The sequence below is a fragment of the Dipodomys merriami genome, unplaced genomic scaffold (assembly GCF_024711535.1).
Source record: "Dipodomys merriami isolate MVZ:Mamm:240054 unplaced genomic scaffold, mDipMer1.0.p SCAF_31, whole genome shotgun sequence".
In the NCBI taxonomy this organism is placed as follows: domain Eukaryota; kingdom Metazoa; phylum Chordata; class Mammalia; order Rodentia; family Heteromyidae; genus Dipodomys; species Dipodomys merriami.
The window spans coordinates 1,501,802-1,517,289 of NW_027204604.1; the positions used below are offsets into that span (position 1 = coordinate 1,501,802).

The 15,488-nt window shown below is 33.5% G+C and overlaps 1 protein-coding gene across 1 annotated transcript in view; it reads right to left on the reverse strand.

The window, feature by feature from the left end:
* Spata17 (spermatogenesis associated 17) overlaps positions 1-15,488 on the reverse strand; it is a 138,036-nt gene that overhangs the window by 117,960 nt on the left and 4,588 nt on the right. The window contains exons 2-3 of the mRNA XM_070041483.1: positions 9,140-9,229; positions 7,959-8,040 (exon numbers count right to left, since the gene is read on the reverse strand). Of these exons, the coding sequence (XP_069897584.1) occupies positions 7,959-8,040; positions 9,140-9,229 (172 nt within the window). The remainder of the gene's footprint in view (positions 1-7,958; positions 8,041-9,139; positions 9,230-15,488) is intronic.

Consider the following 15,488-nt stretch of genomic DNA (forward strand, 5'->3'; position numbering starts at 1 on the left):
AATGTCTCATGCTGTAATCCTAAATACTCAGGAATCTGAGATCTGTGAATCATGGTCCAAAGCCAACCCAAATAGGAAAGTCCATGGAACTTATCTCCAATTAACTAACAAGAACCCAGAAATAGAGTTATGGCTCAAGTGATAGTGCACTAGCTTTGAGCATAAAAGCCCAGAGATAGTGCCCATGTCCAGAGTTCATAGTAAATTAGTTAATTAATTTGAAAACTGTAACTAACTTTGAAGATTAGAAAACAAAAGTTCCCTTCTTACTGTCATGACATAGAAACTAAGGTTCCCTATTGCTTTTCTCCAGTCCAGAGGTGAGAAGAGCCAGAAATTGAGGAAGAGGTAGAAAACCTAAATGTTCAATTTTGGTGTGACATATATTTCATTAGCTCACAACACTTGGCCAAGCTAAAACCAATAGGCAGGGAATTAATAATCCTTTTATGAGGAGGGGTAGAAGGGTGAGTAATTTTTAACAAAACTATAATCTACTCTGCTACATGGAAGCAGACTTAAAGGACAGCCAGAAGAAACTTTATATTAAACATGTACTTCTATGTAGATTTTAAAAGACCAGGATCTCAGAAACTTAAGTTACATGTTTTAGTACCTATGAGCCACATCTATTCCAGTGTAAAGTGAAGAAATATATTTGCATATTTAGAAGACAAAGTATTATTACAAACAGATGAATACAAACACGCTTTTAACAAAAACATCCCTTTAATAACACTGGATATTGCTTCACCTATGTAATGCTGAACTTGTCAACAATCTTTCCCTAGTCTCCAATAGTTTTGTCATGTAGATTGACATTTTTATAGTGCTTCTTTCTCAATGTGCCATATCTATTCCCAATTTCAAACTTCACTTATACTGTTATCTCCTTGACCTTTACAGAGTACATTAATTCCCCAGGTACACATTTATTATCTCACCTTCTTCAAATGTGTGTGTGGGGAGGGTATATGTTGAATGGGTGTGAGTATGTGGGTGTGCGTGCATGCACATGCATGCATGTATATGTGTATGTGTATATGTGCATGTGTTTGGTAAGGGGATGATTCTGTTAGCTTGACTTTTTAAATTATGTATTTAACAGATAATGTATTCACATTGTTTAAAATTCAAAAGATGCAGAAGAGTTTATAATGAAGACTTTCCTTCCCCAACCTATTCCTCAGCTACTTATTTGGTTCTCTTCCCTGGAGGCAGATTAATATCATTAGTATTTTTTTGTGATCTTTCCAGAGATACTTCAAGAGATAAGTAAATGAAACCAGTGGTTCTCAAATCATGCTCTGGTAGCTTAAGAGACAACATAGATCACAGACTCTAGGTATTTCTATTTTATTAGCTTCCAAAATGCCTTCGTTGTATACTGGTTTTATATACTGGTTTTGTTTACTGGTTTTTAAATAAAGTGATCATTAAAAGAGGAGTCTGGCATTAAATTTTTATAGTCAGTATTCTATACCCCTCATTCTATAATGAAATCATATACAATATTATTCTATAACCTTCATTCTATAAAGAAACCATATACAATATAACATCATTATTATACATAGGTGTTGGGCTAAAAAGACACAGAATAAAATTTGGTGAATTTAAAATTTGGTGACTTTAAAAATTACTCAATGATTGTATATATGATTGTGTAAGCTAATGAGTGTGACAAGATAATTAATGGTGCTTTTCCTCAACTCATATCCCACTCACCAACTGAAAACAATGGGAGGTCCTTTTGTTACTGGAGTCCTGGCCATAAGATCTAGTGTTCTGTGATAAAACAGTCCCATTAAGAGCAAACAACATAATACATACAGAATTAGAAAAATGAATTGATCTAGTTTTGGCTAAAACTGAGGAGAAAGAAATTCTGTCTGTCTCTCTGGATAACACACAGAAGTGTTAAACTTGTAGAAAAGATTAAAGAAATGCCAGGAACTTTAGGTAGATGTAGGTTTCCCTGGGAGCTGGTTTCTTGTGGCTTGGCACTAGAGATCCTGCCCAACTTCACTCCCATTATAAGATTTTCTAGCCTAACCTTAGCTACCTGCCACCCCTTTAACCTATGTACTTCCTTAGGTTTGCTTTCCTAAACATTGAGTTTTGACAGATTCTGTTGGACAGTGGGGTGGGGGGTTGATGGTGAGAAAAAGAAATGGTGTGGATATAGAAATGAGCAGAGGAGCAAAGATTCTATGCAAATGGGAAAGAACATTTTGAAATAAGGTAATACAGCATTTTTGCTACTAGCTATAGTGTTCTTAGAAATGTTAGGGGACTGCTATTATTGGATTCTAATCACTTTATACTAACTGATTAAAAACAAAATAAATTAATTAAAAATAAAATAAATAAATTCTCATTTCCTTTGTGTGGCCCAGAAGTAAGAAGGTCACCAAAGAACAAACTGGGGGAAAAAAAAAACCTATAGTCTTAAATAGCATACATATTTAAAATCAAAGCTATATGCAATCAAGAATCTCTTAATATATTGGTACCACAAGCATTTGTATATCTCAAAGAAGGAAAATCTCCAATAATGTTTAAGATAGAATACTCAATAAGTGCTCAACAGATAAAAATTTTGGAATCAGATCAAGCTGGGTTTAAACTGGGTTTAAACTTATCATTAAGACTGTGTCCTTGTGGAAGTAAGGAGAGCCCAAGTCTTCCTCATAAAATAGCAATGATGTCATAGGCTTGGCTGAAGGCTACTTAGTTTAGGTATGCAAAAAGCTTAGTGCAAAAGTTCACTCACACTAGGCAAGTAGTAAATAAGAGCTCTTTTAGTCTTACTCGAAGAAAATTTATTAAGATCCATATGATTATGTTTCATACCTATGGCAAGTACTGATATAAATGAAACAGATCTCTTTGAAAGGAATTTAAACCTTAACAGATTTAAACCTGAGGAAAACCACCATAGTTTGACTTCTTTCAAATGACTAAATGATATTTCAGCCAGGCCCTGGTGACTTACACATGTAATCCTAGCTACTCAGGAGGATGAGATATGAGGATCATGGTTCAAAGCCAGCCCAGGCAGGAAAAATCCATGAGATCCTTATCTCCATTTAGCCACCAGAAAACCAGAAGTGGTGCTGTGGCTCAAGTGGTAGAGCACTAGCCTTGGGATGAAGAGCTCAAGGACAGAGCCCAGGCCCATAGTTCAAGCCCCATGACCCACACAAAAAAAAGATATTTAGATCTTAATTAGGAGGGTTATTTGATGATCATCCTGAATGAATCCTTTTGACTTAATACATTTGAGATGCCATGTCACAAAACAAAATTTCATAGATAAGTTATTGCTTACATACAATTTAAAAATATAATTTCAACAGTTCCAGTATTATTAGAATAGTCATTGAAATATGTATGTATATACATATATGTATACTTCAATTAAATCTTATAATCACATGATGAATGGGTTGAATATTCCCAATTTTCTGTCTATGCTATTGACAAACATCAATAATCACCACTTACTCCATATAAAATATATTGCCTCCTTGATAATTCTGTTTAAGTAATTTGATTGTCTTGAAAAGCTCCTATTGGCAAGATCTAGGAGTGTGAGCATGAAACCAATTAGTGATAATAACTGATTAAAACCCATTGAATAAAATAGGAATCCATGAGTTCAGTTTAAATAAATGAATAAATAAGAGTACAATAAAGATTCTATAGCAGAATGCTGATGAGGAAATGTAAGAAACTGTGGAATTAGAAAGTAACTGATAAATATAATAACAATTGACTATGATAAGTATCATCAATGAATGCTATGTTTAGAATGCAAAAGTATAATGAATAAGACATATTCACAATCTTTAAATTCTTCCTTCAAGGCAGGAAAACAAAAATTTATGGTAAGAAAACTGAGAAACATCACATTAAACCATCAAAGTTAACATCAACAATCAAGTACAAGAAAGTAAAAAACAAGAAAGTAAAGCTGAGAAGCCACCTGGAAAATAAGTGGAAGATTGCTCATCAGAAACAATGGGGACCCAACAAGAACCAGGATACAAGGACACATCCACCTCCCATGTTCATTGCTGCACTCTTCACAATTGCCAGGATATGGAAACAAACCCAGATGACACTGCAGATGAATGGATCCAAAAATTCGAGTACCCATATACAACGGAATATTACACAGCCATTAGAAAGGACAAAATAATGGAATTCACAGGGAAATGGATGGAACTAGAACAAATCATGTTGAGTTAGGTAAGTCAAAATCAGAGAGACAGATGGCACATCGCCTTGATATAAGGATGTTAAATTCAAAATGAAAGGAGATATGACAAAGTAAACAGAATTCAAGAAACAAAGGACCTGTACTTGTATCATTTCTAGATGACTCCGTGTTCTTGACCTTATATATGGTATATACATGTGCACATCTGAGGGAAGCTAGAAAGAGGGCACAGAATCAGAGAGAAGCACAACAGAGGGGCCAATCAGCTGCACTGGACATTGATGAAAATGAACTCAGCAACTCAAGGGCAGTGATGGGAGGGAGGAATGAGAGAGAAAGAGGGAACAGCCTACACTAAGCAACAGGAAAGACATTGACATATCACCTGATTTGGAAGAAATAACTATAATGTCAAATTTTGTAGTTTTATAGACCATGATAATGATAGTGAGCCTCATGAAAGTTAAGATGTGTTTGTGACTTTAACTAAGATCACTATCCCAAAATACTGTGAAATTTGTGAAATTTATGTAATCACTTAATCTCAAAATTATAAAAATAATGGGGACAGGAGGCTGGGATGTAACTTTGGTAGAATGCTTTCCTAGCTTGCACAGATGTTTGGTTTGATCCACAGAATCATAACTGTAAGAGTTACTTGATTTGCTAATTAATTAATTAATTGATTATTCTAAAAATAGGAGCATGAAAAGCAAGGGCAGACTGAAAAATTAACTATTGTTGATTAAAAGTAACTAGAGACTGTGAAATGTGAAGTTCTTTTGGATCATGGAAAACATTTTTGGCAGAAATAGTATTAGGAAAGTGAATGAAAATATGAAGATTATAGATTATAAAATAGCTTAGGCCAGATGCTCATGGCTTTGTAATCCTAGCTACTCGAAGGTGGTGGAGATCTGAAGGATCGGAGGTTCAAGGTCAACCAGCACAGAAAAGTTTACTAGACTCCATTCTCCAAAATAACAATCAAAGAATCTGGGCTGGAGTTGTTTCATCTGTAGATCACTAGGCTACCAAGCAAGCTGAGCAAGTGGGAGGCCCTGAGATTAAGTCTCAATAACACACACACACACACACACACACACACACACACACACACACACACACACACACACACACACACACACACACACACACACACACACACACACACACACACACACACACACACACACACACACACACACAGCCTGGGTTTTTTCCCTGAGCTCCCCGAGGCTAGCACACTACACTTAAGCCACAGCTCTAATTCATTCTTTGTGGTGATTAATGGGAGATAGGAGTCTCACAGATCTTCCTGCCTAGGCTGGTTTCCAACCACAATTCTCAGATCTCAGTCTAGTATTACACATGTGAGAGCACCTAGCATAGCCAAGTTCTTGATTTTTAGGATTAGTTATGTATTATATTTATATATATTATAAATGTATTATATTTACACTGGTTCTGCAACCTTGTGCCAAATTATGAAAAACAATGTATAGAGAGATAAAAGAAGAGACAAAACAATAGAAAAAGTCTTCATGTAACTGAGTGATAACTATATGACAGTCGTTTGTACTATTTCTATAACTATTCTATAAGCCTAAAATTTCTTCAAGATATGAAAATTACCTTTTCAATATCCTAAAATGCTGGCAGAATTACAGTGAATTTAAAAACCACACTAGAAAGAAAAATGGGAAAATATGGTATCAATAAACAATTGACAAAAGACAGAAGCACTGATATTTGATCATATATTTCCATTTTAAAGAACAAAATGGGCTCAAATATGAAATAAAATTCTTTACTAAAAAAAGTGTAATTAAATTCAGCTGGGATATCGAGTAGCTTCTGTGGCTATAGAAATTATTTGTCTCATTCAACCTCAAATAAATTATAAGAGTTGTTTATATGTATACCAGATGTGTATTACTAAAATGCCAGGGCATTCAACTTGAGAAAATAACAGTAGAAAATCACAAGCCAGGATTGATAAAATTCCTAAAGTAACTATGTACTGGTAACTATATTTCTCCATTTTTCCTTCCTAAAATGTTAAGCAAAAACAGAAATAGAGATGTTTGATTTGTGAGTTCAAAATGTTGTGTTTTACATGATGCTTTTCACCAAAATTGGGTCAGTAAAGCTAACAAAAGGATATGCAACACTAAAGACTAATTAGGTTCAATATTTATTTTCTACCTGATAAAGGAGTATCAGTGACACAGTAAGTATATTGTAGAATTTGTGCTTGTTCTGTGAGTCATTGATGGGTTAACTGAATTTCTACCATGTGCCAGTCATCAATGTACTAAAATACCATCCTAAGAACCATTGTTCTTGTCCTTTCAGGAATGAAGTATAAGATGTTGGCAGTTATCATACAATGTGCACATTGTGTATAGAAAGTTTAGCAATTTTAGATTTCTGTGTATATGAAATATAGCATAAGGTATTCATAACAAGTGTATGAGAGTTTTCTAACTTGCTACAAGCATCCTGTAATAGTTAACTTTTAATGAGCCTCATGAAATACAAATTGAATAATTTATACAAAATGCTTGTTAAATAGGTTAATAAAAAGACTAGTATAGGTGGTAGATGCCATATGATCTTTTGTTGCTTTCTAGTAATATTGATTTCAAATACATCAGTGGTATATTCATAAATATGTGTAATTTTCTATAAAAATCCACTTTGAAATTTTATTTTTTAGTTCTAAGACTTGGACTCAAACTCGGTACCTGATGCTTTTGTTCATTTGACAGCACGTTAGCAACTAAGCTGTCTCCAAAACCTTGCATTATGACTAACTTAAACTGTATTTATTTCTTTTTTAACTGTATTTTTTTTGTCTTTTCTTTTTTGGTACTGGGGATCGAACCCAGGACGTTGCACTTGCTAGGCAAGCGCTTTGCCACTGAGCTACATCCCAGCCCTGTATTTATTTCTATAATACAAAATTTAGTAGGAAGTCCTTGAAAGAGTAGAAAGGAAGGTTTATTGTTGCTTCTATCAATTTTAGCATCCTTATATTATTGACTTTTTTAGGTCAATGCATTACTCAAAAATGTTGGTGATGCAAAAATGAACATAGTACCTATTCACAAAACCTTCACCACCTAGTATATATTGTAAGTGCATACAAATGCATGTTCCATGTAAAACCAAATAAATCTACCAGATAGTTTGGGTACAGAAAAGTTAGCTATCCACAGTAAATCAGGAAAGGCTTCTCAGAAGAGACTCCTTGCCAATAATCTCCTCCAACTTTGTCCTTGTGTTAGTCATCTCTGAGACCAAATACCAAATAAAGTCAACTTAATAGTGGAAAGATTTATTGTGGCTCACAATCCCATAGGTTACAAAATACATGGTCAATTTAATGCATTATTTCTAGGCCCATGGTGAGGGGTTGGGGAAAGTGGAGGAACATAGTTGATAGCCAGGAAACAGAGAAGACTGGAGTAAAATTCAGCCTTCAACAGCATGCACCAGCTAGGGTCCACTTCCTAAGACTTCCAGAAACTCCCAATGTATTGCCTCTTTCTGAGATGTCAATGTGTGAGCTTTTTTGTAACAATTTATATCCAAACCATAACAGTTCTTAAGTAAATATTTATCATTTTGAACTTCTCTAAATTCTATGTAAATGCAACTTAAATAAATTACCATATGTTAAATAACTCCAATGCTAGCAAATGTATATAAATTTTATATTTACCTCGACAAGAACTTGAAATTGTTTTCTGCCTAAGTAACCTCTCCACCACTTTTGAATAATCGTTGCTACTCTGTGTAAATACCTGGGATAAGAAATGTTTGTTAGCATAATTTCATTGACACACAATGTCTCTTAATTATTTGCTTAAATATACTCTTTCTTGTCATTGAAGAGACCAAATTCAAAGCCAAGTTTCATGTACTTTTAAGAGATTATGAGTTATTCTGAGACAGAACAATTAATTTCTAGAACAATGAAAAATCACAGATAAGAACTCATTGTTTCTTTGGGGTTGTAATTCAATGCTAGCTCATTCCAAATACGTTTCATTATTTATTAAACTACACAGAGATCATGGTGACTTTTTGAGAAATAAGCTAAGGTTTATGGATTTAAATAATGATAAATACTTAAAAAATTCTTCAATACTTAAAAATAATCAAAATAGTTTCCCTCTTCACTGTTTTCTTATATTCTTCAGTTTGTCAATAGTATGTTGGTCTGCTGAATTAAAAAGTATCTTTTCTATCACTTTCTTGGTTTAGGGTCCAAACGAGAAGCCTAATCTTCATGCTTGAAATTTGCACATTTGGCTTCTACTGAGTTATGAAGAGAAATTATAAAGTGTGATTCCCAGCCTGCTGAATTTTAATGGTTTAAGTATATACCTTTCTCTATATTATCAAGGACAATATTGCTTTTCCAAAATAAAGGAAAACAGGAAATATTGGGGTAATAAAGAAAATCCAGAAGAATTAATATGAACCACCTCTTTGCACAAGTAAAATGATATCAGTTGGGCACCATTTGCTTTGGTCTATCAACTGTTGGAGACTAGAATAGCTTCTTTCACACCCCACCTTTCTTACTCCACTATGAACTCATTGTTAGACATATAGCCCCAGTCATTGTCACTTCCTATGACATTTGGGGAAAATGATCTTATCAAGTACATTCAAGATACTGAGAACTGTTTAAAGTACATATAGGGTCGATATAATTTAGGTTTTAGTTTTTAAAAAGCTTAAAAGTGCTACATATTTCTTTTAAAGGATATCACACAATGTGATAACTTCTCTATGAATAAAATAACCAGAAATAAGCACAGCCTGAATAAATGACATTTTCTAAGGAATGAATTCTATGTTACAGCTGAAATTGGTATGACAAAATCCATATACCTGATATATGCTCGAACTTGACATCCTCGAAACCAGCTCTGGATTTTAACTGCAGCATCGTTCTCCCATTTTCTAAAATCATTTACAATACTAAAAAAAATGGCAAATATGTCGTTAGTATCTAACGTAACTCTATAAGAATTCAACCTGTTAACCTTAATTTTTAATTTCTTCTAAAATGATAATTATAATTGAAATGTCACTTTAAATAAAATTAAAACACCAAATTAAAACATTCCAGCAATCATGAGCTGTATTTTAAAACTTAACCTTTCTCTGAGAAGCCATGAGCTTTCAACAGCTTTACTTTTTAATTTTTATAATCACCTATTTTGCAACTAATTAATTTGCCAGTAATTTTTAGTAGGAAATGAAAATGCAATGTGTTATTTTGTCATTATTTTAAAAACATAATTGTTTGTACTGTTTAAATGCCCCTTTGTATATATCATGCAAGACAGAGTGTTTGCATATTTAAATTGGTCATCAGTAAAATGAATTGCCTCTAACTAAAATGAATCTATCACAGAATCTATCTCAGAAAAGCTTTTCTGTCTAGAATGTTCAGAATGTCCATTTCAGTTATGGAAGGCAGCACAGACCATGGGATTTATAAAGACCTAAACAAACTTGATTCTCCGATTTTACTGAATGATAACAAGGAAGTGATTAGTCAAAACAGATCTCTACCCTATTTTTATGTGAGCCTTATCTTCTCTTCCTATTTGTTATAAGTACTATTGTGTAGACTAACTATAATTTACTGCTTTCATATTAAATTTTCTTTTAGAATACTAGTTGGAACAGTTAGAAATTTGTTAATGAATAAAGTAGACAAAATGGCTAGATATTTGTTTCCTTTGAAAAATTCAGTATTGTTTTTCTGGAAAGGTCGTTTTTGGTTTTCATAATGTTAATTTAAGCATATATGTTTCAGATAAATATTCAGTAGGTATTTAAAATAAAAACACTCCTAATGGCCGGGCGCCAGTGGCTCACGCTTGTAATCGTAGCTACTCAAGAGTCTGAGATCTGAGAATCACGGTTCAAAGCCAGCCTGAGCAAGAAAGTCCGTGAGACTCTTACCTCCAATTAACCACTAAAAAACTGGAAGTGGTGCTGTGGCTCAAGTAGTAGAGCACTATCCTTGAGCTGAAGAGCTCAGGAACAACGCCCAAGCCCAGAGTTCAAGCCCCACGACCTACAAAAACGAAAATAAAAAAAGAAAACACCCCTATTGCAATGCAATAAAAGTTGTCTGTGACTAAGAAAACCAGACAGGGTCCTATATTATTTTACAAGGTGTTGGCTATGTAGCTCAGGCTTTCACTGAAATCAACATCCCCTTTTCAGCCTTCTGAGTGTCTGCAGTATGTAACCAAATCCAGTTTGTTCCAAAGTTGACATCTGGAATAAATGTCAGAGCTAAGATTGAATTCTAGGTAGTCTGGATCTAGAAGCTGGGTACATTGTTTAGTGCCTGGGTGCTGTCCCTTAGCTTCTTTGCTTAAGGCTGGCAAGGCTGGCACTCTATAATTGAAGATATAGCTCTACCTTTGCCTTTTTGGTGGTTAATTGAAGGTAAAAGTCTCAAGGACTTTCCTGCCTAGGCTGGCAATCCTCAAATCTCAGTAGCGATCACTGGTGTCCAGAAGAGAAGAGAGGGAGAGACTGCTCAAAAATAAATAAGCTTAAGAGCTAAAACAAGTAAGTATTAAGCAATAAGAAATAAAACAATAAAAAATAAATAATAAAACAAATAAGAAGAGAGGAATGAAAAATGAAAGGTAGGAAGGTAAAATAAAAGGAAAGTAAAACAAAAAATGGCAAAGGCAGAAATAAAATAATACACATAATCACTTCCAAATATAATATTGCAACTTTGTGATAGCATTACTCTTCCTTAAATAAACTGAGCGCCTATGAATAAAACTTTATCCTCATAAGACAACTTAAATAAATCAATATGTCTGAACATGGACAGACAAAACATTATAATGTGAGAAAAAGAGGAAGATAGTGTAACATTTTGTCTTCTTACATTATAAAAAGCATTAAAATTATGTACATGTGAATGCTTTCATAAGAAAAGTCTGATTCTGTACAGCGGAAATTATTGGAAGTGGTTATCTTAGGAGAATAAAATCTAGAAAGAGAAATTGACTTTATTAAATTTTGAATTCATTATAATAGTCATGTCATATTTTTATAATTAAAAATGGAATAAAAATTAAGTATTTGTGGAACTAAAAATGGAAAAAAGAAATAAACTAATATCATATTTTAGAAGACAATGAAAAAAATTTCAAGTTTAAGGAAAGGAGACTTTTCTGGATGTAACCCTTAAGGAATGTGGTCCTTTAACAGAAGCAAGCACAGAAACCCTGGTTCAACCCAACTAGACCACTGATAGCGAAGTAAGTTTGAGAAATTTTTTTCATCTAAATTATAGTTTCTTCTTTAAAATTTCAAAACAGCATATTATAGGCATATTTGCTGGTATATCATAAAAAGCCTAGATTTCATATATCATAAAGAACCTCCAAGAAAAATAATGTTAAGCTAGCAGTAACCAGTGCCTGTGGTGCCAGCATTCAGGAGGCTGATACAGGAGGATTGCTGAGCTCAGTCTGGGCACATGAACCCAAGAGCTTAAGGTCAGCCTACATAACACAGTAATACCTTATTTCAAAGATACATACAGAAATACATTTTTTAAAAGGATAATATTTATATTGTGTTATCATGCAGTATTAATATCTCTGTGGGTTGTATAGAAAAACAAATCACAGTTTGCTAATATCTTACACAAAATATTTATTATAAACTCTGTTCTATATTGAACATTAAATCATTCTATATTAAAATATAGCATGCAGCTAGGAAGGTGGCTCAGTGGTAGAGTGCTTGCTTTGCATGCATGAGGCCCTGGGTTCGATTCCTCAGCACCACATAAGCAGAAAAAGCCAGAAGTTGCACTATGGCTCAAGTGGTAGAGCACTAGCCTTGAGCTAAAGAGCTGAGGGACAGCGCCCAGGCCCAGAGCTCAGGCCCCACGACCGACAAAAAATAAATAAATAAAAAATAAATAAATAAAATATAGCATGCTATTCAAAACAGACATATATTGGCATATTCTATCTCTCATGTATAAGAGTCCAAACTATTCAAGCTAAAAACAATAGCAATGGTAGATAAAAATACAGTAAAAGTGAAATAATACACAAAAAGCAAATATATGAAAAATTCAGAAACTCAAGAGATTGGTCTTATGAAAAACATAGAAGAAGGGGGACCAAAAGAAACATCTTAATAGGTTCTCAAAGAACAGGCAACTATCTCAACCCGTGTACCTAAAACATCTGGTTATAATAGCCTCAGGTGTCTAAAATTCAATATATGTGAAAAAATTCCTTTTTTCTTTCACACATACATTTCCATTTTCTTACAATAGCAGCTTCTTTTTTCCTTTTTTTAAAAAATCTTAGTAGCTTACATCAGAGATTGTGAAACAATTAGCTATCTGTATTAGTTCTCCTTCATATTTTTAAAGTAATTACAAACGTCTTATTTCCCAAATGATTTTTCCACTCTACTCTCCAATCTACTGCATGAATGATCTTTTGCAAACATAAATCTAATCAGGCATTTTCTTCTGGCTTGAAACCTTTTACTGGTAGCCCATAGGACATTCCAAGCCTCTGAGTAAAGTCCAAAGCTCTGGCAATGTCAAAGGTCTCCCTCCAAATTGTCCCTGTCCTCTTTCAGTACTTCTTCCTTTGGTAGAGTCATTTTGGTCCCTTAGTTTCCTGAGTAGACAGCAGAGCACAACTAAGTTGCTCCATCTCTGTGAAATTATTTTCCCAACTGCAACTTCTATAGTACTCAAATTCTTCTTGCTAACTTTAACATTTTTATTCTTGAGTGCTGTGCTCACATATTATTAATATATTTATTCTCAGGCAGTTGAGCAAATGTTATGAAAGGAAAAAGAGGAGAGAGGGAGAAGAAAAGAACACGTCAAGTAAGCAAAGAAAATAAGGAATAAGACTGTAGTATTAAATATTTTTGACATAATACTAAAAAATGTACAACTCTAAATACCAAAATTCTGACTGACACTGGAACTACACATCTTGAAAGTTTAGTGATTTCTGGCTCATAAAAATTTAGAGTGAAAGGCATAAAATGCAGAAAAAATGAAATGGAGTCCAGTTTTTAGATGCACATATACTACAATTCCTAGAATTTAATGGAAAGATATCAAGAAATCAGACTATGATTTAGTCTAGTTGCAGGTTTCAGGATCAGTTTTCTTTCAAAGTCTTATTCTAATCAATCACACGGGGAAACAAATTAAAAATGTCATTGATATTAAACATGGCAAAGATACAGCAACACAATGTCCAGCAGGCAACTAAAAGAAAACAGGCTTCAAAGACAAGGATATTTAACAGGGTTAATTTAAGTAAAAGTCATGAAAATGAGATGCTAGTTCTTATGATAATTAAATGTTTAATTACCATTACCATGCAATGTGTCTACTAGATTTCCATCATTTTAATATGATCTATTGAAATTACTGAAAATATTGCTTTTCCTTCCCCATAACAATCAACATGCTGCCTTGACTATGTAGAAGGAAATATGAGTAGCTCCATCTAATACTCCTTTGGAAATAATCTATTAGTTAGAATATTGACTATTAATATATAATGAAGTTACCATCTACTTATAACTGCCATTAGAAATGCAGAAGATAAGCAATCAAACTCATTTTGTTTTGAGTTTGTTTTTTAGTCTCTCTTGTTGACACCAGTTAAGTGGAAAATTAATCTTTTTGAAGTGTTACATTAATGTTTATAAATATTAGCACATATCAATAAGAACTATATATCACAATGTAAAGGAACACTAAAACTTAATTAGCAGCTAACTTACAGCTAAGCTTTACCTTATGTGCTCTGATTTCTACATACATTCTTCTTTTTTAACTGCTTAAAAATGAAAATTTTAAGATACTTGGGTTATCACTGAGATGCTGAATACTTATGCATATGTCATGAACTGTTAGACATTTTATGTTTAACATGAAGAATGTGGGTAACACTTTATTTTAATGGTATAATAATTAGTTCCAAATTACAATGAAAATCCTATAGCAGTGAATAAAATATGACATCCACATGAATTTGAAATAAATTTATTATGATCAGTATTATCACAATGAATACTAAATGAATTAATAATGATGAAAGACCAAAAGTATTACCAGGAATGTAGTAAAAATCAAGAAAAAAATCATAAGTTTCCAGTCATTTTATCATCAACTAGAAGAAAGTACTATAACCCTGGATAACACTACGTTCTTGGTGTCATTAGTGGGCAAAATTAACTGACAATAAATAGAAAATATAAAGAGAATTTGTGGCTTAATTTCATTCCAGTAATATGCAAAAATGCTTTTTATATAAAAAACTGTTCTTGCTTTAACCTATGTATATTAGCTATGTATAAATACTAGATAAAAAATGTAATACCATTACTGGATGTGTGTAACTACTTTAAGAAACTGGACAATTCCAGTATTCATAGCCGTGTGTTATCAGAAATGTTGATGTACAAAATGATTGCTTTGGATATAATCTATTAAGTTTTCAGTATTTCAAGCCCAATAAAGGGAGATAATACATTTAATCTATATTACCCTTTGATTATCACCCATGTGCCAAAAAGAAGCACTCAATTCAAGGAATAGGACTTTAGATCTATGATCTACTTTTTGTCTTTCACTACCTGTCTTCGTTGTTCTTCTCAACTCATTCAATAAAGATGGCAAATATGCATGAGATCAAGTAGAAATTATCATAGTTCCTTATTTTAAAATATTTATGTTATCATATTCCCTCTCAGTTCATTTCCTGAACAAATTAAGTCCTAAAGCCATTGACAGCAGGCAAATAAAGTAGGTGGTTTGTTGCATAGAGGGTGCAGGATGAGAGAGTCCCACATGGGGTAGGCTCCACAATCTGAGCTTAATATGGACAATATTCTATGAAGAGAAGGTATGGCTTGAAGAGGTCAGAGAAGGTGAAGAAAGGTCTACATATGAAGTAGCCAACACAGATCATCAGAAATAGATCAAATAAGTACGCAAAATCAAAATAATAGGGGCCAGGTTTTGTTGTTATTTGCTTGTATTGTGCTTGTACTTTAAGAATAGGAGAGAAGTCACATATAGTATTTCAAATCTGGTGTCCCCAACTACTCCGGGAACTGAGAAAGGGGAGGATTTTTGGGGGGGGGCAGTTGTGGGGCTGGGCCCTGCCTGAGCTCTTCAGCTCAAGGC